This window comes from Sorex fumeus, unplaced genomic scaffold (genome assembly GCF_029834395.1).
Source record: "Sorex fumeus unplaced genomic scaffold, SorFum_2.1 ptg000037l, whole genome shotgun sequence".
Lineage (NCBI taxonomy): Eukaryota > Metazoa > Chordata > Mammalia > Eulipotyphla > Soricidae > Sorex > Sorex fumeus.
This window is the reverse complement of record NW_026606094.1, coordinates 28,742,407-28,768,686: the sequence shown is the minus strand read 5'-3', so window position 1 is coordinate 28,768,686 and position 26,280 is coordinate 28,742,407. Positions and strand designations below refer to the sequence as shown.

Here is a 26,280-nt window from a genome sequence, read left to right as displayed (position 1 = left end):
CTTTGCCTTTTAGGGGGCTGGGAGGAACAATCCTTGCAGTGCTCAGCGTTTGCACCTGGCTCTGCATTTGAGTCATTCCTGGTGGGACTCAGGAATCCATATGAAGTGCTGGGAATCAAATTTGGGTCGACCACTCATAAGGCAGGCACCTTACCCACTGTACTATCTCTCCTGCCCCAACCCTATCTTAAAAATATCTGCTTAATTTCAAAAGCTTTAGAAAATAATTACTGGATATAAACAAACATAAGTCTCTTCAAATGATCCATCCAAGTCTCTTCAAATGATCCATCCATTTCAGCATCTAAATTCAATTAAAAGAAAATTAAGAGAAAATTCAATTAAAACTTGGCAGAAGTATTGCTAATCTCTCCATAGTACTAACAGATTTGCTAAAAGAAGAAATTATGTAAGAGGTTTTATTTTTTTTGTTAACTTTAATATTATTTATTTATATGTGACAGTACAGTGAGATCCTCTTTTTTGGTAAATATTCAAGTTGATGATAAACTAAATGTATTCATGATGCTTAATGACCATAGAGATCAGACTATTATTTGCATACCCATTAGTGTATGGGTATTTATTAGAGTAAATGTATTAGAAATAAGTTGTATGGGTTACTTTGGCTTAGGATTTATTTATTCTGTTGAGTTTGTAGGTCCAGCATCTAAATTTCTGATTGACTTTAAAAACTAAAGATATGTACTTAAAATGAAGTATTAAATCTTGCATGTCTCAAGCTCTTTATCCTAATACTGAAGATAGGCCCTGTTAAGATTCTTATTCCAATTACTCAATAATAATTATGCTTATGATTTTTCTTTCTCCTAGATTCCTCCTCTGGATGTCTAAATGCCTTAACTGATCAGGGTGCCATAGATGTCTATATCAGCCAACTGGGGAAAGTAGACTTGAAATCTCATCAAGGTTTGTCAAGTATGATGTTTTACACTGAAATATGATATAAGGAAGGTTTTGTGGAAAGTATTGTGTGATATTGAAGAAATAAATGATCAGATTATCTTGACTAACATAGAAGTTCAAAAAATTTCTTCTGATAGAGTCTGATTTAAAAGACTTACTTTCTAGAATAGTGATCTTTAAGGTGTTCATGATGTAGTCATAAGTTTGATTTTGTAGTACAAACAAATATTGTGGCTTATTACTACTTCTTAAACATTGGATTTAAATTAAACTAAAACAGTAAATTTTAACATTTGATTTATTTGATTTTTTTATTTTTATTTTTTGGTTGAGGAAGGGGTCTACACCTGGCAGTTGTCAGGGCTTACTCCTGGCTCTGTGCTCAGGAATCACTCCTGGCAGTGCTCAGGGGACCATGTGGGATGCCAGAGATTGAACCTAGACAGGCCATGTAAAAGGCAAGTGCCCTACCCACTGTACTGTCACTCTGGCCTTTAATTTTTTTAATGTTGGCATTTTGGGTTTTTTAGTTTAGGTTTTTTTTAAAAAAATATTTTTTTTATCAAATCACCATTAATTACAAATTTACAGAGATATCTGTGATTGAATTTCAGGCATATAATGTTCCAACAATAATCCCTTCACCAGTGTCCACTACCCTCTGCCAGTGCCCCAGTTTCTCTCCCACCACCCTGCCTGCCTCTATAGCAGGCACATTTCCCCTCCTATGATTGTTCTGGTGTTCCCTTGCCTAACCTAACCTTCATCCCCACCCCTGCCCCAGAGCCCCACGTCCTACGGACAACCAGTTCATCTGCTCTTCGTTTCTGTTGCCTTTGGGCATTTGATATGCTTCTAGGAAGTTTCTTTATTTGTTTCTCTCCCTCTGGTTTCTTCATTGTAGTTTTATGTCTGAATGTATAATATTAGAATTATAGAAAATTTAGTAGAATATTCTTAGCATATTCTTTGGAGATAAATTGCTCCCATAAGTTTTTGTTTGGGGGAGGAAACTTTTCTACCAACCTGTGAAAGAATCTTCTCAGATCATTATGGTAATTTTCCAAAGTGAGATTTTGAAATAAAGGAAGATTTTCTAAATTGATTATTGATTCTTAAAGTTTCAAGACTTACAATATATCTCTTTTTTATAACTTAACTTAAATACAAATAACCTGGGGCTAGAATTAGTATGGTGGACAGAGAGCTTGCCTTGCACCCTTGAACAACACCAGGAGTATTTCTTGAGTACACAGCTAACATTACCAGTTATATCCCAACAACAGCAACAACAAGAAAACCACAAATAAGTTACTCTAAGAGTCCAAGTTTTTTATTACAATGGATTAACCTCTGAGTCCTATACATGCACGTGCACCTGGGTAGCCAGTGGCTTGAGTGCTTGGCGTAGCTTTATCAGATGAGTCTAATGTAGCCTGAGTGCAAAAGTTTAGCTGTTAAAAAGGTTAGAGCTCTTGCATATTGTCAGGATAGGGTTTATAACAAGGAAACTCTTTCTCTACAACTCAGGAATTTCTGCATCAGTCCTTTCTTACCCTTGTTGGTTTAGCACTTCTTTGTTTTCTGAGGTTCTCCTCTCAGTGTCAAAAGACAACAATAAAACACAGGGTTTGAAACAAAAGTTGTTTCTCAAGATCACATTTATTTATGTTTAAAGTAGAATAACCTCACTAAACTCTTAAAGAATTTTGATAATAAATTCAGGATATTTTGTAAATGCCATGTAAATAATTTAATTGCATTCTCTTATTTCAAAGACTAGGAGAGACCATATAAACCATTACTCTTTTTAGTATAATAGATAACAGGGAAAACTAAATTTTGACAAAGTTGCTCTTATTTGATACTTATTTCTTATTTAGTGTGAATGGGGGAAAAAGAGAAACAAAACAAATAATAAAGACATTGTTAATCTCTTAAAATATTTTCATATTATATATAATATTATTTATTATCTTTGTTAAAATAGCATGGGATATTGCAAAATTTGATTAGAATTACTACTTTGTGTTTTTCCTGCTGGGGCCTTATTACTGGCATAAGTTTAAAGGTAACTTGAAACAAAAGAATTCTTACTTCAATTCTCTTCAATTCTCACTATACTTGGAAACAGTAACTTTTGGAGTAATGGAAAGTTATTCAGTATCTTATTCAGATGTCTAATAGTTAATATAGACATCTGGAATCCATTCCAATGGGCCACTGTCTTGCTATAGGTTCAGTTCCAGACATTTGGGTCCCTTAGGTCTTCTTTATTTCACCATGTGGAAAAGGATGTTACAGTGCTTGTTTTCTTCCTTCCTGTAAAATTTGACATGGTGGCATTATTTCATTCTGAAAGACTGTGTTTAGGCTCAAGTGTCAGACCCATATCTGAGTATTGATTTTTCCACTTAAAATTTGCCTTGAAGAAACCACATGGAAATCTTCACATAGTATACCTTCAACAAATGGTACCATTAGTATTATTTCACTTTTTATTTTGCTTAAAAATATTTATTAAGGGATGGTGATTTACAGTTATTCATGGTTGAGTTACAGACATACGGTGCTCCAACACCAATCCCATCATCAGAACTTCCCTCCTCTAACAGTTCACTTCTTAAAAGGAAAAATGTAAAGCTATTGATGTCCATACCCATGAAGCAGTTTATGAAGTAAAAAGAGACTGAAGACATAACTAGAGATCTCTTTTTTAAAAGTAGTTTTAAAGCTGGGACATTTGTAAAAGTAATCAGGTCATAAAATTGTTCATTCACAATCAGTATTGGAATTTTGGTAGTGAAGGGTTTTTTTTATGTATTTTTAAGGATATGGAGAGAATGGGTAAATTATTTACATTGCTTAATACTTTTAAATATCTCACATAATCAAGATTCTGGTATTCATTTAAGAAGGTCAAAAGATGTGCAGGAGCCAAAGAGGTAAAGAATAGGCCGTGCAGCCAACCTAGATTCGATTTCCGCCACCCCATATGTTGTTCATATGGAGTGCCAGAGCACAGAGCCAGGAGTAAGCCCTGAGCACAACCAGCTGTAATCCAAAAACCAGGAATGTGTCGGAGGGGGGAGGGGGACGAGAGATTTAAGAAGTTATCACATTTGATGAATTTAGAAATACAAAGTAAAAACAAATTTATAGTCTTAATTTCCACCTTTAAACCCTGAAAATCCATGTTTCACTAATAAAATAATTTTTACTGATAACTTCATTTTCCGCCTTTTTTGAGGAGCGAATGTGAGAGATTATACATTTTTTTGGAGCTTGAAGGACCTCTCAAGCTGGAGTCTATCCCTAGTGGTACTTGGTCTACCCAGGCCAGTCGTTTATTGCAAGGGCCCCACTGTACCTGGACCACAAGAACCACACTTCAGTGCCTGGCAGGGCTGGGGCCTCCATATAGTACTAGAGGTCAAACCAGGGTTGGACACATACAAAGTACATACCCCTAACTCCAGTGTTACCTCCTCATCCCAAGTTTCTTGGCTTTACCCCAAACTTCCAGTTCCTTCAGAAAACTTGAGAAAATACAAACTTAGTTAAGAAAACTTAAGCAAAAAACTAACCAAACTCAAAGGAAAACTATGACGCCCCCCACACACACACACGCATACCACACACCACAAACACACATACACACACTGAAAGGAATCTTTTTCCTTCCATATGTTTACAACCTTTATAATGGATGTTATCCTGACCATCTTTGTCTACAGTTCATGCTGTTGATAGAGGCCTTTTATTTTGACATGAGAAACAAAAAAATTATGAAATATGAGTGTGCTCCTGAGCATATACTATAAACCACATAATCTGAAATATTCTATGGCTGGCAGAATACTGTTTCCTCCTTCAGAAACTAGAATTGTAAGATTGTAGTGGACATAAACAAGAGACTTACTTCAGGAGCCTAAAAGCCAGTGATCTGCTGGAAAAAAATTATTTGAAGTTCAGATATTCCCTTTTTAAAAAATTGCTACCTGCCCCCTGCCCTCCCCCCCCCCCACACACACACACACATACATAGCACTGTAGCATTGTTCTCCCATTGTTCATCGATTTGCTGGAGCAGGCACCAGTAATGTCTCACAACAAATTGTGAGACTTGCTGTTACTGTTTTTTGCATTTCAAATACGTCATGGGAAGCTTGCCAGTCTTTGCCATGCGGGCGAGATACTCTCGTTATCTTGCTGGGCTTTCCGAGAGGGGTGGAGGAATTGAACCCAGGTCGACCGCATGCAAGACAAATGCCTTACCTGCTGTGCTATTGCTCTAGACCCACACATACCATACAAAGTATAATTAAAAGCTGGTCAGGTAAGGTTCAGAGTAACACTGATCAGTGAGGTCAGAGCTGTATCATACAGTGAGGTAGCACTGTGTGAAATATACAGTGGTTAAAGTTATGGGGTTTTGACATTAAGCTAAGCCTAGATTCCAATACTGTGGGAATTTGAGCAAGTTCTCATTTATAAAATTAGGGTTATATACTACCACCACACTGCTCCACTGAATCCCTAGTTTTGATTCTACCCCCCCCCCCGCTAAAAATCACAATGTAATTTCCCACAGATGTTATAGATCCTTACCACAGGAAGACATAGAATTGCTTCAATAAAGTAATTATTGCATTTTAAAAAAATTAGGGTTATAATAGTATCTAATAAAGTTGACCCTGGAATAATATAATAAAGGTCCCTGGCTCATAGTAAATGCTTAATTAATGGTGAATCTTATTTACAAACTACAACTATAATACTTCTGGTATTGGGTTAGCTGACCATGACTGTTGGTGAAATGAAAGAACAGCAGTTCATAATGTCCGAATTATTCATACTCTTGACTGAAGTTACTGTGAATTCTTTAGGAATAAGGGAATATTGACCTCCTAGGAGTAAGAAAAAGATGCTGCTGTTTCAACAAAATAAGCTAAGGTATAATAATAATAATGTACCAGGACCAATCTTTCCCTTGAATTATTACTATATTAGACTTGGATATTTTTAATGTTTTACATTTATGATTTCTTCTTTAAATTTATCATAGGCTCTGTTCTTGTCAAGGTCACACCTTCTCTTCAAGCTCATGTACGGTTATCAGGGAAAGAGATTGATGTGAACTCTGAAGTCCCTATTCAAGAAATGAATGAAGCTCATCAAGATGATATTGTAACAATTACTGGTAAGGAGATTGAAATTTGCTGTGAAGATGAATAATCATTGTCTATACTTAAGTAGAAATATGCTTAACTGTAGTATTATCTTTCATTTCTCTCAATTGTCACATGTTTGTGTTTAATACTTTTTTCTCCCAGTTTCTTATCAGCATAAAAGGTAAAAGGTAAAGGCCCTCCCGTTGATCGTCGATTTGCTCGAGCGGGCCCAGTAACGTCTCCATTGGAGACTTTGTTGTTACTGTGTCTGGCATATCGAATACTCTCGGTAGCTTGCCGGGCTCTCCGAGAGGGGCGGAGGAATCGAACTCGGGTCGGCCATGTTGGCCGCGTGTAAGGCGAACGCCCAACCCGCTGTGCTATCGCTCTTATCAGCATAATGCAAAATTATTTCATTTGAAAAGTCACTGTTTTCTTTCACTGGGTAAAACAGGTTTAGATTTTTTGCTCTCAAAGTGCTAAGCCTAGTTTGGGGCTGCTTCCTTGCTTTGGAATTAAACTTTGGGACATTAAGACACAGGCTGAAGGATATATTGGGTAGATGGTTTTTTCTCTATAAATTTCCCTCCCATCCTACAAAAAAAAAATTTCTCTGGAAGAGCTACATTCATACCCACCTTCCTAACAACAGTGTTTATAATAGGTCACTGATGGAAGCAACCTAAGTGTCCATTCTGTCTATTGATAGATGCATAAACAAAACATACTCGATACAAACAACAGAATACTATTTATACATGAAAAGGATATTGCATGCTACCACATAGAACTTGGGGAAATTATACTAATGGAAATAAGACAGTAACAAAAATCAAGTGATTCTATTTGAAAGATAAAATATGTAAGATAGTCAGATTTATAGAAACAGAAATAAAGGCTCTTGAAAAGGTGTGAAAAGTACTAAAATATGCTGTAGTTTGGAACTCATGCTTCCAGTGTTGTTGACTCTGTGATTTCAATCTATAGCTATGCCACTCCTCTCCACTGCCCTTATACCCAGGGCCCTCGATTGCTGCCCCTTGTTATTTCCCGTACACCTCTTCTTGCTATCCCCTCAATTTCTATCTGTCTCTGTCCTTCTTCCTATATTCTGGAGTTAAAGGTAATGGAGTGATTCCCCCCCCTTAATACCTTGGATTCCCTCCTCCAGTTTTCTGCATGCCATAACTAGGCGAAATCATTTTGTATTTCTCCTTCTTCTGGCTTACTTCACTATCCCTTAGTTCCAGTTGTAGTGAATGCATGATTTTGTTATTCCTGGCAGCTGCATAGTATTCTGTTGTTATATTTACTACATTTTCATAATCCATTCATCTGTCTGCTCTTTGATATGTGTCATTCTTACTGGAGTGAGATGATATCTCAACATTGTCTTTCCCTAATAATCTATATCTTTGATAAATGCCATTGAAAATTTTTTTTTTGCTTTTTGGGTCACACCCGGTGATGCACAGGGGTTACTCCTGGCTTTGCACTCAGGAATCACTCCTGGCGGTGCTCAGGGGACCATATCGGATGCTGGGAATCAAACCTGGTGCAAGGCAAACGCCCTACCCGCTCTGCTATTGCTCCAGCCCCTGCTATTGAAATTTTGATAGGATTATATTTAATCTGTATAAAGCTTTGGGTAGGATTTTCATTTTAACAGTGGTAATTCTCAGTACCAAGTATCTTTCTATATCCTTGGGGGTTTTTTTTCAATTTTTAAAATAATGATTGATAGTCTTCAGTTAATAAGTCTTTCATCTCTTTGTTTAATTCCTCATACTTTGGGGGCAGGGACATAGTTGTAAGTGGGTTTTTTTTTCTTTCTCTCATGTATCATGTACATATAAAAATGCAACAAGTTCTAGTGTAATGCTTTTGTAACCTTCCACTGTACATGGTATTGTATCTAAAAGATATTTTGTGTCCTTTAGTCTGTTGAGGGATATTCTAGCTATCTACATCCTATTGAATATTAATCATAATGAGCATTAAATTTTGTTGAAAAATTTCATCACACAGATGGCTCTGGGATACTTAGATAGCCATATGCAAAAAATAAAATTGAACCCATATCTCACACCATACAGTAGATTTAATACTTTGAAATTAGTCCAGAATCCATGAAATACACTGAAGCAGAACTCTTCAGGATATGGACCTCAGAGAACTGAGAATTTTTATATTTAATTTTAATTCATTTTTTTGGTGCCCAAAAAGCCACAGAGCTTTCTTATGAAGTGGCTAGAGAAATTAAGGAAGCCTACAAAATAAGGGCAGTTTTTTATGTCAATATTTTCTATCTGAAATCTGATTGGAAATAATGAGCAGTTTTATATGTGGTTTGTTATTATAGGCAGCTGAGCTCAATTCATCTGGGCCTCCCTCACAGAGCCTCTGAGGCGCAGAATCAGAAACACCCACACTATTCAAAGGTCTGGATTATCTCTGTAAATGACTTCTGCAAAGAAGCAATGCCAGAAAATTTCTGTCTCTGGGCTCAGGCTTCCTATAGTGTGTGTAGGTTCAGTTCTATATTTTTTTTCTTTAAGTTTTCTCCCTTTTGGTTTTCCGTGCTATTGCTGTCACTGATTGATAATCGTCTATTTCATATTTCTAAAGGTGGTTTACAAGTATTCTTTGCTATTCCAAGTTCAAAAGAAAACTTGATAGCTTTTCAGGCTGAATCATTTACCTACCAAAGGCTGTGCCTGGTGTGTGTGTTTGGTAGGGGAGCATTCTTCAGTTCATATGATATTCTTGATTCCAAGTTTTGTGCTTTATCCATGTATGACAAATTCAGTTGTTGATGAATGACTTAGGTTAAGATATATATATATTTTTTTTGCTTTTTGGGTCATACCCGGCGATGCACAGGGGTTGCTCCTGGCTCATGCACTCAGGAATCACTTCTGGTTGTGCTCGGGGGACCATATGGGATGTTTGGAATCAAACCTGGGTCTGCTGTATGCAAGGCAAATGCCCTTCCCGCAGTGCTATTGCTCAAGCCCAGTCTAAGATATTTCTAAGATGTTGCCTTCTATGTTAGGTTTTGGATTTTCTTGATCAATTTAAACATAAAATTTCAGTCTGGTATATCAAGGTATTCTCCATACTAGAAACGTATATCTGGTACAAAGTACAAAGTCCTTTTGTTGTTTTGTTGTCATTTGGGGGCCACACCTGGAAGTGCTTAGGGTTTACTCCTGACTCTGCATTTAAGGATCTAAGTCACACTAGGAAAGAAGAAAGAGAACATAATGGGAGAGGCAGAGTAGAAAGTGAAAGGATAATGGAAAAACGAAGACTTCCAAGCAAGAAGGGGGGGAGAATTACACAAACAAAAATGTTTTTGTTCTTTGTTTTTGTTTTGTTGACCATACCCTGGGCAGTGCTCTGAGCTCGTTGCTTAAGGATCACTCCTGGTGTTGCTCAGGGAGTAGGGGATTGAACGAATGGGGTCACCAATAGGCAAGGCAAGCACCTTAACCCCTGGGACTCTCTCTCTGGCCCAACAACAAAAATTTTAACCATAACAAAATACACGAAGAAAACTAATGTCAAAACATGAGACATCTGGCAATGAAAAAACAAAAGACATGCAGAACAAACATGATCTTCTTGCTCATTGCCTTGTGATACTCTCTAGGCTGCAGCATGGAAGGAGGGAATTATGATGAAACTATAGTGACAGGTGATGGGGATTAAGATAGCTGTAGTTCAAGAATGGGAAAAGATATTCGCCAAATACACATCCAATAAGAGGTTGATCACTTAATCACTAAACACTTAATTCCCGTTAGTCGTCGATTTGCTCGAGCAGGTGCCAGTAACGTCTCCATTTGTCCCTGTTGCGTGCTAGTGTAGCCCAATGGCATCTCTTCACTCTGGGAACATGAAGAGCCTCAAACCGATCGTTCATGATCTTGATGAAGAAGTCTGACCATCTGGTAGGTGGGCGGCCACACGGTCTTTTGACATCCCATGGAATCCAGTCAGTAACAGCTCTAGTCCAGCGGTCGGTCATCTTTAAATCTCATTACGTGACCAGCCCATCTGATTTTCGACACCTTGGCAAATGAGACAGCATCCCTGATTCTTGATCGTCGACGGATGTCAGAACTCCGGATTCTTTCTCTCATTTGAGTGAAACGTGATATTCCAAGCATAGCTCTTTCTATTCTTCTTTGGGAGACCTGAATAGCGTTCTCATCCTGTTTGCGTAGGGCCCAGGTCTCTGAGGCATATGTTAATGCAGGAAGAACAGTGGAATCAAAGAGATGTACCTGGAGCCGGAGGTTCTTCGTCCTCTTAGCTATTTCTTCGACGTTCTTGAAGGCGTTCCAAGCCACTCTCTTCCTCCTGCGCAGCTCGGGTGCCAGGTCATTTGTCATGTTGACTTCTCGACCTAGGTACACATAGCTGTTGCATTCAGAGATGGTCGTTCCGTTGAGAGCGAATGGGCATCAGGAACGAGGCTGTTTCTCATAAACATTGTCTTCGTAAGATTCAGTTGTAGTCCTACCTTTCCACACTCACGGTCAAAGTCGGCCAGCATTTGTGCCACTTGGCTGATGTTTGGTGTTATTAAAACAATGTCATCAGCAAAGTGGAGGTGGTGTAGTTGCTGACCATCTATCTTCACTCCCATTCCTTCCCATTCCAGTCGTCGCATAATGTTCTCGAGGGTGGCACTGAAGAGTTTCAGTGAAATGGTATCACTCTGCCGAACCCCTCTCTTGACATCAACGATCACTTCTTTGTAGAATGGTGAGATCCTGGTAGTGAATCCGCAATACAGCTCACAGAGGATCTTGATGTATTGGATTTGAATGCCCTGATTGGCTAGGGCTTCAATGACCGCTTCTGTCTCAATAGAATCAAAGGCCTTCTTTAAATCAATGAACATTAAACAGAGCGGCATCTTGAACTCCCGAGAAACCTCAATGAGCTTGGTTACCGTGTGGATATGGTCGATGGTGCTGAATCCTTTGCGGAACCCGGCTTGCTCGCATGGTTGTCCTTCATCTAATGTTCTGCCAATACTTTAGGATGACTCGAGTGAACAACTTGTAGATGACAGACAATAGGCAGATTGGGCGATAGTTGCCAATGTCATGGATGTCCCCCTTCTTGAACAGTGGTACGGTCCTGCTGGTTTTCCATTAGGATGGAACCTTGCATTCAGACAGGTAGCGAGTGAAGAGCCGAGCCAGTGTATTGATGAGTACTGACGGCAGGTTCTTCAGGTGTTCAGGTCTGACCTTGTCTGGGCCGGGTGCTGTTTGTTTCTTTACCGACGAAATGGCATGTCGGATTTCGGAAGGGAGAACGTTGGGAACGACATATCCATCCTGTGGAATTTGGTATGTCAGCAAGTGGACATGGCTATCGAAGAGATTTGAGTAGAAGTCATGGATAATCTTCTCCATTGCCATTCTGGAGGATGTGACAGATCCATCAGGACGTCGGAGGACAGTCATCTTGGTCTTGTAGTTGGCGAAGGACAGGCGGGCGTTACGAATACTTTTCCCAGCTTCTGCCACATCTACCAGCACTTCTGCTCTTCTCTCTTTGAGGTCTTCCTTGATCGCATATCTGCACTGCTTTGCGAGCTCGGACATTAGCTTGCAGTTGCCTGAGGCATGCGCCAAACCACGCTGGCGAATTAGCTCAAGAGTTTTCGAAGACAGGTGTTTTTTTGTGGCTATCTCTCTCTTGGTGTTTGTTCCTCGCACAATCATGGAGGTGCTGAACCAGTCGATCGTATTCCTCGTCAATGTTGTCAACAATGGCATCTTCCCATGTTGCCGCAATAGTGCCAAAGAGTTCCCAGTTGGTGGTCGTTCTGGGAGTTCTCTTTTTGAACTTTGCAGCCCTTTCTCCCCGCTCTGTGAAGTAGAATTTTGCACGAAGGAGATGGTGGTCAGATCCCGTTCGAAATTTTGGGACAACAGCGACATCGGTCAGGCAAAACCGTCAATTGAATATGATGTGGTCTATTTCGTTGTGGAATCGTCCACCGGGAGACTCCCATGTCCAATGTTTAGATTCTGCCTTCTGGAACTGTGAGTTACCATGGATGGTCTTGGTTGACATGATGAACTCAGATAGTCTCTCACCCTGTTCGTTCTGTTCTGGGCCATGGGTCCCGATGTGAAGTTCTTCATCTGATCTTCTTGGTCCTATCTTGGCATTAAAATCACCTACAATGATCTTGTAGAAGGTGTGGTCTTCTTTATAGAACTTCTCCAGCTTTATGTAGAACTTCTCGATTTCTCTTTCATCATAATGAGATGTTGGTGCGTAGACAACGAAGATAGAAACTGCAGGCAGTGATATCAAGGATATATAAAGTACTGGTTGAACTCCACAAAAAGAAAACATCCAACCCCATCAAAAAATGGGGAGATGAAATGAATAGAAACTTTCACAAAGAAGAAATCTGAATGGCTAAAAGGCACACGAGAAAATGCTCCACATCATTAATCATAAGGGAGATACAGATCAAAACCACAATGAGATATCATTTCACACCACAGAGGCTGGCCCATATCCACAAGAACAAAAGCAACCGGTGCTGGCGTGGATGTGGCGAGAAAGTGACCCTCCTTCACTGCTGGTGGGAATGTGGACTGGTTCAACCGTTTTGGAAAACAGTATGGATGATTCTCAAAAAATTAGAAATTGAGCTCCCATTTGACCCAACAATACCACTCCTGGGAATATATCCCAGAGAGGCAAAAAAGTATAGTCGAAGTGACATCTGCACTTGTTTGTTCATTGCAGCACTCTTTACAATAGCCAGAATCTGGAAAAAACCCGAGTGCCTGAGAACAGATGACTGGTTAAAGAAACTTTGATACATCTACACAATGGAGTACTATGTAGCAAAGTCATGAAATTTATATCCAAGGGGTACTACATGGAAAGTATCATGTTAAGCGAAATGACTCAGAAAGAAAGGGATAGACATAGAAAGATTGCATTCATCCGGGGAACATAAAGTAACAAAATAGGAGACTAACACCCAAGAATGGCCGAGATTAGTACCAGGAATTTTACTCCATGGCTTGGAGGCCTGTCACACATGCTAAGAGAAAAGGGAGCTCAGATAGAGAAGGGAACACCAAATAAAGGTGTTGGGAGGATCCTCCCAGGATGGGAGAAGCATGCTGAAAGTAGACTATAGACCAAACATGATTATCACCCATTGCCTCTTCTGCAAATCACAACACCCAATAAGAGAGAGAGAGAACAAAAGGGAATGCCCTGCCACAGAGGCAGGGTGGATGGGGGGGATAGGAGGTGGGAGGAATGCTGGGATCCGTGGTGGCGGGAAATGGGCACTGGTAGAGGGATGGGTATTTGATCATTGTATAATTGAAACCCAAGCACAAAAATTTGTAAGTCTACCACTGTACCTTATGATCTCACTAATAAAAATTAAAGAAAAAAAAGATAGCTGTAGTTCATAGGATAACACACTGGAAGAAATAGGAGCAAGCTCCCGCTAGAAGAGAAATAATGTCTGTGCAACCTGCCGGATAAGAAGAAAAATCATATATATTGGAGAGAGTACTTAGTTGAAAACAATTACCCTGAAGACTGAGCACTGTTTTTTCTTAATTATTACTTTTTAATTGTGTAACAAATTATATAAGAAAGATTTAAAAGGCTTAGAATTTTTCCAAATAATTTAGCTGTATCACTGAACACAACTCAATATTTACAGGGAAACCAAAAATATATATAACACCTAACAAAATAAAATTCACAATGATGGCATCCACCCAAAAATTATCAGACATACAAAGAGCCAAGAAAATATGACCTATAAAGAAGAGAGTAATTCATTGAAACCAACCCAGAACTAAGACAGATGTTTATATTTTCAGAGAAGGAAAATAAAACAGTGGTGACTGTCACCCACATGTACAACATATTAAATGAATAAAGACATGGAAGACATTAAAAAAAAGATCAAGTTTTAATTTCTTGAAATAAAAACTATAATATCTGAAATGAAAAAGTAGATGGACTAGATATAAGGATTTGAGGAAGGTGAATTTCACTAAGAATATTTCTTAGACAAAATCAATTAATTGTACACTTGGTCAGTTCTTAGAATACTAAAAAATTGAATAAAAATATAATTAGCATCATTAAAACTAACTCAAAACTATTTTCTTTCAGAGAACATCAAGATGTCTTGGGTTCCATTGTTGCCAAGTGAATATTGTAAATAGTTAAATATTGAGAAAATTATATATTTGGTTTTATGGAATTAGATATTACAGGTTTTGCTGGTAAAATGTGTTAAAAATAATAAAATTCAGAGTAATGATTTTCATAATGTTTCATATGTGTATAATTAATTTTTCTAGCCAGCTGGTAAGCTTTTTGAAGACAGTAGCCTGTCCTTCACATCTTTTGAACCTCTCTAAAGTATGTAAGATGGTGTCTCCCATAGTGGGTGGTCAGTGTTTATAACATAAAAGTAGAAGTGCTCCAAATATAATGCATGGAAATTTAATCTACTAATAAGTAGTGGCAGAATTATTCTGAAGCAGATGTAATAAAGTCTCTCACAGGGTTGGGAGTAGGAGGGGAGAAGATATGCTTCCAATCCAAGACATTTTTAATCTTATTTTTAAAACATGAGAGTTAAATTTTACAGAATATGTTTTAGAGTTCTAACTTTGTTCACAGAGCTGATTTGGTTGGGAACATTTTTGTTTGAATAAAAAACACTTAGAGATTTATTTGTGCAGATTTGGACTGGGTGTACAGTGAGAGCAAATGTCAGAGTTTAAAAACAGTTCCTGAGAAGAATCTTCTTCCCATTACTGGAAGCCGTAACACCTAGGAATAGGGTAGTCATTTTTCGTTTCTTGATTAAAGAAACTGTCGTATTTTCTTTGACAAGAGGAATTAAATAAGGGACCACATTTCTAGACCCCTAAATTCCAAATAAGTTGGAAAGATTTTTGTAGAAAGGAATTTATAAAATGTTACAAATTAGAATCATTTCCAAGATTCAGACCAATATGAAGAGCTTTCAAGAAGTTATTTTTAGGGCTGGAGCAATAGCACAGCGGGTAGGGTATTTGCCTTGCACATGGCCAACCTGTGTTCGATTACCAGCATCCTATATGATCCCTTGAGCACCTCCAGGAGCAATTCCTGAGTGCACAGCCAGGAATGACCCCTGCGCATTGCCAGGTGTGACCCAAAAAGCAAAAAAAAAATTATTTTTAAGCAGCTTAGTGACATTTTATAAATACTCTTGCACTTTGAGTAGTGTCTCTAAGCTAAAAAAAAATCACTTGTGTGTTCATTCTGTTAGTAGCACTTGGTTTGGTTTCTACCACAGCAGGTGGAAATGACTCACTGACTTCTCTCTTCATAGACAAGAATCACTTAACTAGGGAGGTAGCAAATAATTTATTAAGGGAAAAACTTGGATATTTAGGGAAACCTTTACTATTTTGACATTATATTCAAAAAACTTTTTAAAATGTTAGAAGTGAGAGAGAGAGAGAGAGAGAGAGAGAGAGAGAGAGAGAGAGAGAGGACTGGGGCGCAAGCCTTGCATAATGAGGCCCCAGGTTCAATTCCTAGCTCCATGGGTGCTCTTAGCACCTCCAATCTGAGCAGCTGCATTGCTCAGCCTGGGTAACAGCTTTCAGGTCCAGACCACCAGGAAATGGCTTTTGGGTGATTCCTCAACACTGCTACCCCATAAGTATCCCCCCCCCAAAGTTAAACCAATATTCAGGATTTCATCTCTTGCCTCTTTTTATTTGAATTATTGGAACAAGAAGTCTTATGTATTATGGAAAAACTATTGGATGCAAGATATCTTGATATCCTGAATCACCAAACGTAACACAGATATACAGAGAATAATCAAGGAAAGAAAATTTTAAATTGACAGAGCAGAATCCCTAAATGATGAAGACTTAAAAGAAAAACGTGAAGGTTTTCACACAGGAATTTATCAGTTGAATGAGAGATATTGACCAGTATAATAAGAAGTAGGGTCATGATGATACTGAAAATTATAGCAAGAGTAAGAGGGAACTGGAGCAACAGGGGTAGGGTGTTTGCTTTGCACAGGGCTGACCCAGGTTCGAACCTCAGCATCCCATATTGTCCCCCAAGCCCACCAGGAGTGATTCCTGAGCTCAGAGCCAAGAGTAAACCCTGAGCATCACTGAGTGTGACCTAAAACACAAACCAAGAAAACCTAAGTAGAATGAAAGACTTCAAGGAAGTCATTTCTCAATGGTGTCTGGAAAAGATAGTGAACTTTAAAACAGATAGATTATGGTTTAGATTGAAGGGAGAGGCAAGAATTTGTTTTTTTTTTTAAGCCCAAAAGCCTGAGGTTGACATCACAGGCACGATGGGCTCAAAGTTGGTACAGACAGACCTCGCCTGCACTCCCAGACAGAAACCTGAGGGTACCTGACTGACCCAGGCTTCAGAAGGAAAGCTCTGATTCATGAGTACTTCAAGTCAGTCACGTACATGACTGATAGTTTCATTTAAAAAAATTACTTGGCCACATAAAAATTGTTACAAAACACCTTTTCATATTCATTGCTAAGATGAGCATAGATACTAAAGAAAAAATATGCTAGGGGCTGGAGCGATAGCACAGTGGGTAGGGTGTTTGCCTTGCACACAGCTGACCTGGGTTTGATTCCCAGCACCCCATATGGTCTACCGAGCACTGCCAAGAATAATTCCTGAGTGCATGAGCCAGGAGTAACCCCTGTGTATCGCCGGGTGTTACCCAAAAAGAAAAAAAAGAAAAATTATGCTAAAAAAAATGGCTGCTTCCTGATTTTTGTTGTTTTTTTTGTTGTTGTTGTTATTGTTGTAGTAGTTTTGGGCCACATCTGGAACTGCTCAGGGATCACTCATGACAGACCTGGGGACCATATGGGAGGCAGGAATTGAAACTGGTCAGCTGTTTGCAAGGCCAACACTCTACCCGCTGGCCTATCCTTTCAGCCCCAGATTGCTTCCTGATTTGTGTCCCTGGATTCAACTAAGAAAATATTAGTACAGAGGATAAGGCATTTGCTGGGCACATAGCTGACCTGTTCGATCCCTGACACATGGTCCCCTGAGCCCTGCCAGGAGTGATCTCTTAGCACAGAACCAGAAATGATCCAAAAACCAAAAGAAAAAAATTATTTATGATGAATGAAACCATGTATTCAACAATTCTACTCAATTCAGATTTGACTGGTTTCTTTTTTGTTTTTAGATGTACCATAGTGTCTTTCTTTTTTTTTTTTTTAATTTTTGACCCATACAAAGCTGTTCATGGTTAGATTTCAGTCACAGTATTTCAACACTCATCCCTCCACCAATGTACAATTTCCCAGCACCAGTGTCCCCAGGTTCCCTTCCATTCCCCTTCCCCCCCACCCCCGCAAGCCTGCCTCTATGAACACTCAGATCTTGTCCAGCGTGATCATTCCCAGCTATTATTTTCATTTTGGTCTCTTCTCTATTTTACCTACCCTTCACCCCACACACACACTTGTGGTTGATTCCATCCATTGACCTAACTGGTTTCTTAAAGCCAGAATTATAGTGGTGGTCCAGAGAAAGGCATAAGAACTGATCAGCATTGTGCATAAGGAAACTGCATGCTTCAGGGTGCACTGTGTGGGGATCCCAAAATAATGACACTGGGGGAATTTAATGTTCCTTTAAAAGTCTGCCCTTTAAGATTCCAGATATTAAGATATTAGTTAATATAAGTTATATGACTAAACAGAAACTGCTACTTACTGAGGGATGAAGAACAGAGGAAAAGATTTTTAGAAGTAATGGAGATAGTTTCACTTTTTTTATGTAGGAGTACTGCTATTTATTCAGCCACTGATTAGCTGATTGAATTGGGCCTGAACTCCACTTTACTTTTTTTTTCATAATTTTATTTATTTATTTATCTTATATTTATTTATTGAATCGCTGTGGGAGAAGTTACTAAACTTTCAGGTTTAAGTCTCGGTCATACAATGATCAAACACCTTTCCCTTCACCAGTACTCATTTTTCACCACCAAGAACCCCAATATACCCCCCTCCCACACCTCCCAATGCCTGTGAGGCAGATGATTTCCACTTAACTCTTCTCTACATTGATTACATTACGGTATCAGCTCGTCCTTCATGCCCTACCAAGGTCACAAGTTTCCCCCCATGAGTTTCACATATTTTAGCATATATTGAAACTTCATTCAGTAAATGCTTTAAATACATGTAGCTTATCTGGTCAATTATATTTAGCACTCTTTAAATAAAATTAGGGATTTTTTTTTTTTTGCTGTTCCTGGTGTTCTTCTATTTTAGAGAATGAAATAATTGGGATGTCAAATATTGTTATTGCCAATTAAGATATTAACAATGTAATTTTGTTTTTCAGGGCTAATAAATCAAGCAAGTACACCTGAAAAATGGATTAAGGCTGATGCCCCAAAAGGCCATGTAAGAGTCACAAGTCAAAACTGGTTTCAATCCATGAAACTGCGGGACTAAGAATGGTTTGAATTGTACTTACAATTTTAAACAATAATTAGCAGATCTGTAGTAGAGAAAACATTCAAATTTTATATAAATCCTGAAAAAAATACTGCCAAGAGGTGGAGGTGAACTTTTTCAAAATGTGTGCTTGCTGGACTATTGTGTTTTCTATTACCTTATAGCTAAATACCACAGCTGGGCCACTTTAAAGTAACCTCCATTTATCCACTCCCAGTTGTGTCGGTCAGGAGCCCAACATGGCAGAGTTCTGTGTTCAGGTGTTGACTGGGCTGTTTTCATCTGATGACTCTGGGGAAAGAAACTACTTCAAAGCTCACCTGAATTGTTGGCTGAATCCAGTTCCTTCTGACTGCATGACTGAGCTCTCTGGCTGGCTGTGAGTCAGCTCCTCACACTTAGCTTCCTGAGGCCACCTCGTCCCTTCCCATATTGCCTTCTTCACTTTCAAGCCACCAGTGAGGGATTTAGTCTTTTTCAGCTCTGCCTGCCTGGAATCTTTTGCCTCCAGCGAGCGAAAACTCTACTTTTAAAGAGATACTGAGAGCTATCTAAAATAATCTTGTTTTCCCCATACCCCTTGCCATTGACGTTAGCACAGTCGTGGATATCATTTCATTATATTCCATTTTCAAGAGGCAGCATGCACAAAGGCATAGTAATGGGGACAGTTACCTTAGTTCTTTGTAGGAGAACTCTCCTGTATAACCTGTTTTCACTTAATAACTTCTTGTGACCAGAGTTTCAATTCAAGCTATGAATGAAGCACATAAGCGTGATGCCTTGAACGCCCATCAGCACTGCTGAGCCCCAGCAGCGCCTTGTCATCAGCACTGAATGGTCCAACCTAATTTCTGATAAACCTTTCCAAATAATGCCTATATAATAGTCACTTGGGCTGGAGCGATAGCACAGCGGGTAGGGTGTTCGCCTTACAAGCGGCCAACATGGCCGACCCGAGTTTGATTCCTCTGCCCCTCTCGGAGAGCCCGGCAAGCTACCGAGAGTATTCGATATGCCAGACACAGTAACAACAAAGTCTCCAATGGAGACGTTACTGGGCCCGCTCGAGCAAATCGAGCAATAGTCATTTTGGATAATTAGAGTTTTGTCTGTTTTTTCACTTTTTTAGGAAACAAAAACTACATCATAACTAAAAATAAAATTTAGGAAATTAACCAACAACAGCTAGGAAACACATTGATGCAGGCAGGCAGGCAGATAGGAAAGGCCCCCTCCCAAGGCAGTGGTAGTGTATTTCCTGGGAAGTAATAGCCCTGAAGTTGCCATAGCATACCTTGAAGAAGCCAGGAACGAAGGCCTGATAAGACCCTCACCTAATGCCAGTCAGAACAGACCCTGAGGAGGCTGGACCCCCCCGCCACCCCCCCACCCCCAGGCAGAAGCTCCAGCAGAAACAAAAGACCAGAAAAGGAATTTCAAAGAAGACCACCACCACTCCCAACCCTACCCACCTTGGTAACTTCCTTAGCAACAGACTTTTAACTTAGTAGAAGCCCCACATGGGGGCAGGTTGGAAAAACCCTATAAAAGCCACTTTGAACAAAGGAAGGGCGCACAAATGCTGCCCGAGCCCATGTGCTGCTTGCGCCCACATGGCCAAGCAAATGTGTTACCTGCATCTCCCCTCTTGAGATGTGGACTTTCATGCTTTCATGTCTAATGCTGGGGTGTGTGTAGAGACTCTCTCCACCCCTGGAGAAGCCCGAAGCTCTCTTGAGCATGTTACTCTCCACTCTCCCACTTTCTCTACCTCCTTCCCTTCAAAACCCTCCAAAGAAAATCTGTTTTACTTCATCGCTTGTATACTTCTAAAATTCTTTCCTATAAGATGAAACAAGAAGCCAGTAACCCTGGGTCCTGGGTGGCAGAGGGAGATGGGGAGAAAGTGACCATCCTCCTCCTCCTTTCACATAAGCCACCTGTGGGGCCCATTGACATCAATATGAAATAGCAGTCAACTATATTTAAAGCCAGGGCTAGTTCAGTGATCTGCATTGCAAGCTGAGAGTCAATGAAGGCATGAGTTCAGATCTCCAGTGCACCACAACCAAGTGTGAGTATGAGCATTGTATGTGTAGTTTGTGACCCCCGGTGAACACAGCCACCAAAAAGTGTGTACAAGCACCACAAGAGTGCAACCCCTGGTGAAAACGTGCAAGATTAGCAACCAAATGTGCGTGACCTCATCATCACAACAACAAAATAAGGAAGAGAGGAAAGAGGAATAAAAATTATGAAAGGAATTGTGCATATTTGATTTATTTCCTAAGATGGAAAAGAAAGAAAAGCTACCATATTTTACTTTCAAGCACAGACTCATATATATCTAAAGTGCACCTGAGTAATATTTGTGTACCTGAGTACCTTGCACTGAGGATTCAAGACTTTGTCACCTGTCCCCACTGTTTCTGAGTCCTTTACTTGGCCTGTTTTTTTTGTTTTTGTTTTTTCATAACAGCTACCCCTTTCATTTCTGTAGCTCTAAAATTTGTTTCCCATAATCAATATATGGGCCATCTGTTCCTGTTCTTCTTACTCAGAGTTTTGGAGCAAACTCTGACAATAAAATATCCTATTTGGTTTCCCAAGAACAAAACAGGGTGTTTGTAGTGAGAGATAGTACAACGGGAAGGGCACTTTCCATTTATGCAGCCACCCCAGATTTGATTGCTGGCACTGATGTCGGAGGACCCCACATATGGCTTATGTGAGGCGGGATGGAGAGAGATGGTCACTTTCTCCCAATCCTTCTCTGCCACCTGGGACCCAGAGTTACCCGGGTGCTTATCTCCCCTTGCAGAAAAGAATTTCAGGAGTAGACAAGCAGTGAAGTGAAACATTTTATTTGGACAGTTTTAGGAAGGGGAAGGAGGGAGAGAAAGGGAAAGAGAGGTATGCGCTCAAGAGAGAACCCAGAGTTCTCCAAGGGCGGAGTAGCCCCTACACACATCCCAACATTAGGTAGGAAAGTCCACATCTCAAGAGGGGAGATGCAGGTGACACATGTGGTTGGCCATGTGGGCACAAGCCACCCATGGGCTCAGGCAGCATATGTATGACCTTCCTTAGTTCAAGGTGGCTTTTACAGGTTTTTTCCAACCTACCCCCAGATGGGCTTCTACCTAGGTGTGACATCATGTGGTTCTCATAACCAGCTGTAAAGAACAAATTATTTCACAATGCCTTTTCAGCAGTTTTCATTGTTGGGTGTAAACTCTAAACAATAATGGTGCATCTTTTGTTGAAATAATGTACTAAAAGTAGATAGAGTGTTAAGTAGAATTCATCTGCCTCACAGGCATTGGGAGGGGTGAGAAGGTGGGTATATTGTGGTTCTTGGTGGTGAAAAATAAATTCTGGTGAAGGGAAAGTTGTTTGTTCATTGCATGACCGAGACTTAAACCTGAAAACTTTGTAACTTTTCCCACAGTGATTCAATAAATAAATATAAAAGAATAAAAAATAAAATAATAAAAAACTTAATTTAGGTGGAAATTTTACTTAGCAGTACTTTATTTGACCTTTAAAATCATGATTATTTAGAACTAATAATGCATTTAGAAGCATTTATAGTTGAAATAAAAATCAGGAAGTGATTTGCTGCTTGTTTACATTTTTCTTGAGGTGCCACTAGGTAGAATACTTGCATCAGGTGAAGTTACCAAATGAGGTTTTTTTCTTCTTTCTCCTGGAAGTAAAGATCGTGCTGTTTCCTCTTCTCTCTTATTTACTAATGTTTTTTATTTCTTCATGACAGCTCCTGTACTTGACATTATGTTCTCTTCTTTTTTCTCTCTATTTGAAATTTCTTTACCAGAGTAGCTAAACCAAAGTGGAGGGTCATAGCTACTGTATTCCACCTGCTGAACTACTGATGATATTTTTGCGACTGCCTCCCTATGGAAACAGTGATTCACATTAGCTCTTTGCAAAAGTAACCACCAGTACAGAATTTTCAAACTAGATCAAATTTGGAGTTAAACAGCTGGAGAGATAGTATAGGGGTTAAGACACTTACCTTGCATGTGGCCAACCCTGGTTCCATCTTCAGTACCACATGGTCCCCTAGGCATCATAGAATACAGCCCTAGATGTATTGTGCCCCAAGCACTGCTGCCATGGCCCCACAAGGCCCACGTAGTAGCACATCATCAAGCCTCACATTGAACCATTGCATTAAACAAGCTGCCTTGTTGACCCAAAAATCCCCAGGAGATACCCCTAGATATTCTGAGCACTGCTAGGGAGATACCATCACCCACCACCCACCTCCCACCATACACACACACACACACAACAACAACAACAACAAGTTTGGACTTAAAGACCAGCAGACAGAAAACAAATTATTCACTTTACAGTTTCTGTACCTTGCTGAGGGTGTTGGTAACTGTGCTGATTGTCAGAATCCCAATGAATTAAATAACTATCTCTGCTAGTTCTGAGATTAGCAGACACAGCCACTGGGTAAGTAAATTCATGGTGATGAGTGGGAACAAGAGGCACACAACTGGATAGGAAGATGATTTCAGAGAGGGCTATGAACTGAAAATTCATGCAATTGTGTATTTCCTGTTTTCCTGAAAAGGAGGTTTATGGCTTTCATCAAATTCTCATAGGTGTTCATGACCAAAATGATACGGGCATGGAAGGGGCTCGATCCAGTGATGCTCTGGGGCTACTCCCAGCTCTGAACTTGGAAGTCCAGGCAGCCTGGCAGTGGGAGGGAAGGGGATGGGGCCTTGTGTAACCAGGGATATAGTCAGGGTTCAGCAACATGAAAACAAGTGCCCTGACCCCTATATTAACTCTCTGACTCATGCTCCAGAATGATTTAAAATACTGAGGAAGGAAGTAAAGGCTTTTCCTAGAAACTTAGTCTAAATCATGAAAAGAGAGCTAAAAAGAAAATGAGTAATTGGCAACTTCTATAGGGTCAGAAATAATGTATGTCTTTATATGAAATAAGTGGGTTAACTTACCCACTATTTCTATATTCTGTGTTATTAATTGTGAAAGTCTGGAAACTGAGTCAGTGTTAGACTAGTATTAGCACATGCTTAGAATTAAATCTGTGCCCAGTGGCAATTAAAATTCAAGGAGGGCAAAGAAATTAGAGAAAATTTAGGTATATCGTTTTAAGATGTTCCACTGGAATCAAATACTGTAATCCTAGAGTTTCCTGAGGGCCTGTTTCCATCCTCTGTACTTCACAGGAAAGGTACATTTTCCTGGGGGGGGAATCTAAATCTGTTATGGAGAGAATCTGGGATTATTTTTAGAGGGATTAGAATCATGGCTGGAGCGATAGCACAGCGGGTAGGGCGTCTGCCTTGCACGCAGCCAACATGGCCGACCCGAGTTCGATTCCTCCGCCCCTCTCGGAGAGCCCGGCAAGCTACCGAGAGTATTTGATATGCCAGACACAGTAACAACAAAGTCTCCAATGGAGACGTTACTGGGCCCGCTCGAGCAAATCGACGATCAACGGGAGGGCCTTTACCTTTACCTTTTAGAATCATGGCATAAACTACTCCCTATTTCTGACACCTAAAACTGCTTGTAATAAAAACAAACAAACCAAAACCTGCTTGTAATCAGCCCTATTCCTGGCAGACATCTGCAAGTGAATTGGGCATAACTGGGCATATATTCCCTTATTGATCACATCCACTGAATATTAGAGCTTTAAAAAAAATGCAACCATAAGGTTTAAAGGGTCTAGATAATCCTCTGTAGCAACAAGTGAAAGGAAAATGAAGGTCTCTAAGTTTCTCCCTATATTAGGATCTATCTTAGGGCCTTCAGCCTGAAAAAAGGATATGTGCCTGGTGGCGCATTTGAGAACCCAGGAGGGGAATAAATACTTGAGTATACATAAGGTTCCAAGCACAAGTTTTGCTGAACACACACACACACAAATAGTGGGGCTTTGGTTTAGGTATAAATAGTGGGACCCTGCCATGGGAACTTGTTTATATACATGCCTGTCCACGGCCTTGCCGAAAAGGCTGCACCGTGCTGGCTTTTCCTGCTTCCTTTAAGAATGCTCTAAGTCTGGGAGGGTGTGCAGTTAGTTAAGGGATGCCATCCCGCTATCACTGCTCTCAACCTCTCCCCCCGCCCCCTCCCCCCCAGGAGAGCTGCTGCCAGCTAGTTAGCTGAGCCTTTGGTGTGGGTTGTCACTGCAGGAAGAAGCCACCTACAAGCAGTTCAGGTGAGCTAAGGGCCAGTTTCTGTTAGGATTGCTGCTACCCTCTGAGATGAGCTCAGAGTTGCCGCAGCTGCCAGACTGGGCTATGGTCAGGCCTGTGCTAAAAGATAGCAGTGGGGATGCAAACCCCTAAGACAGGCCAAGTAGTAGGAGAGCACAGGGTGAGCCCCGGGGCTGCTGTAGAGAAAGGCCTGTGGGAGACCAGGCAGGGGGCTGTGCTGGTTGCTCCACAAATGGTGCCAGAAGAGCAGAACCACAAACCCATGCTCCACACAGGGGACCTTACAACGATCAATAGAACTGGGAATTAGAGGGCTGAGGGGGTCGGAGGAAAGAGTAGTAGGAAAGTGGTGGAGGAATCGTGACACTGGTAGAGGGATTGATGTAGCATAGTCTGCAAACTGTAAAATGGCTTCAGTAAGATGTGATACGTCAATAAAATGTTTTAAATACATTCTAGCATTAAAGAAAAACATAAAACTGAAAAATACATTAGTTTGAAAATCACTAAAGACAAAAGAACTACATAGGAATATTTTGGACCTAGATTCAGAGTATGGCCCTACCATTTATTTTTATGACCCAGGGCATGTTGTTTAAACCTGTATAAGTCTGAAAAGGAGGTTTATGGTTTTCCTTAAATTCTCATAGGTGCTTTCCAAAAGGAATATATTCACTTTTATGGTATTAGGTACTTGTGAAGATTTTATTATATTATATAGATGCACACACACACATATATATATGTGTATATGTATGCATATGTATTTATATATATATATATATATATATATATATCAGAATCTTGAGGTCAGAACAATAGTATAGGAGTTAAGGTCTTGCATGCCAAAGACCTTGGATAGAATCCAAGCACCATATATGGTTTCCTTCAGCACCACCAGGGGTCACTCCTGAAACGTAGCACTGTAGCACTGTCCTTCCCTTGTTCATCAACTTGCTAGAGCGGGTACCAGCAACGTCTTCATTGTGAGACTCGTTGTTACTGGTTTTGGCATATCGAACATGCCACAGGGAGCTTGCCAAGCTCTGCTGTGCGGGCGGGATACTCTTGATAGCTTGCCGGGCTCTGAGAGGGACGGAGGAATTGAACCCGGGTTGGCCGCGTGCAAGGCAATCGCCCTATTCTCTGTGATATCGCTCCAGCCCATTTCAAAAGCATCAGTTCTATAGATAATCAAAAAGCTTTGAAGATACTCACAAAGAAAGTTCTTACAGTGTATATTCACTGGGCTCCATGACTCCTGAAACATAGAGCCAGGAATAGCCCCTGAACTCACCCAGGTGTGGCCAAAAAGGACTAAATAATAAAATTAAGTAGGATCTTGTACAATCGATGGAAAATAAT

At 40.1% G+C, this 26,280-nt stretch overlaps 2 protein-coding genes and 1 non-coding gene across 3 annotated transcripts in view; 2 read left to right on the top strand and 1 right to left on the bottom strand.

The window, feature by feature from the left end:
• Positions 1 to 18,770, top strand: part of FAM185A (family with sequence similarity 185 member A) — a 51,231-nt gene extending 32,461 nt beyond the window's left edge. The window contains exons 6-8 of the mRNA XM_056118588.1: positions 835 to 930; positions 5,996 to 6,130; positions 18,561 to 18,770. Of these exons, the coding sequence (XP_055974563.1) occupies positions 835 to 930; positions 5,996 to 6,130; positions 18,561 to 18,673 (344 nt within the window). The 3' untranslated portion in view covers positions 18,674 to 18,770. The remainder of the gene's footprint in view (positions 1 to 834; positions 931 to 5,995; positions 6,131 to 18,560) is intronic.
• On the top strand, positions 6,571 to 6,703 carry LOC130027877 (small nucleolar RNA SNORA36 family). Its single transcript, XR_008793092.1, has one exon. It is a non-coding gene; the product is annotated as a small nucleolar RNA SNORA36 family (small nucleolar RNA).
• Positions 18,771 to 22,440: 3,670 nt separating the features above from the next.
• FBXL13 (F-box and leucine rich repeat protein 13) overlaps positions 22,441 to 26,280 on the bottom strand; it is a 219,903-nt gene continuing 216,063 nt past the window's right edge. Inside the window, exon 21 of the mRNA XM_056118511.1 lies at positions 22,441 to 22,597. Within this exon, the coding sequence (XP_055974486.1) occupies positions 22,441 to 22,597 (157 nt within the window). The remainder of the gene's footprint in view (positions 22,598 to 26,280) is intronic.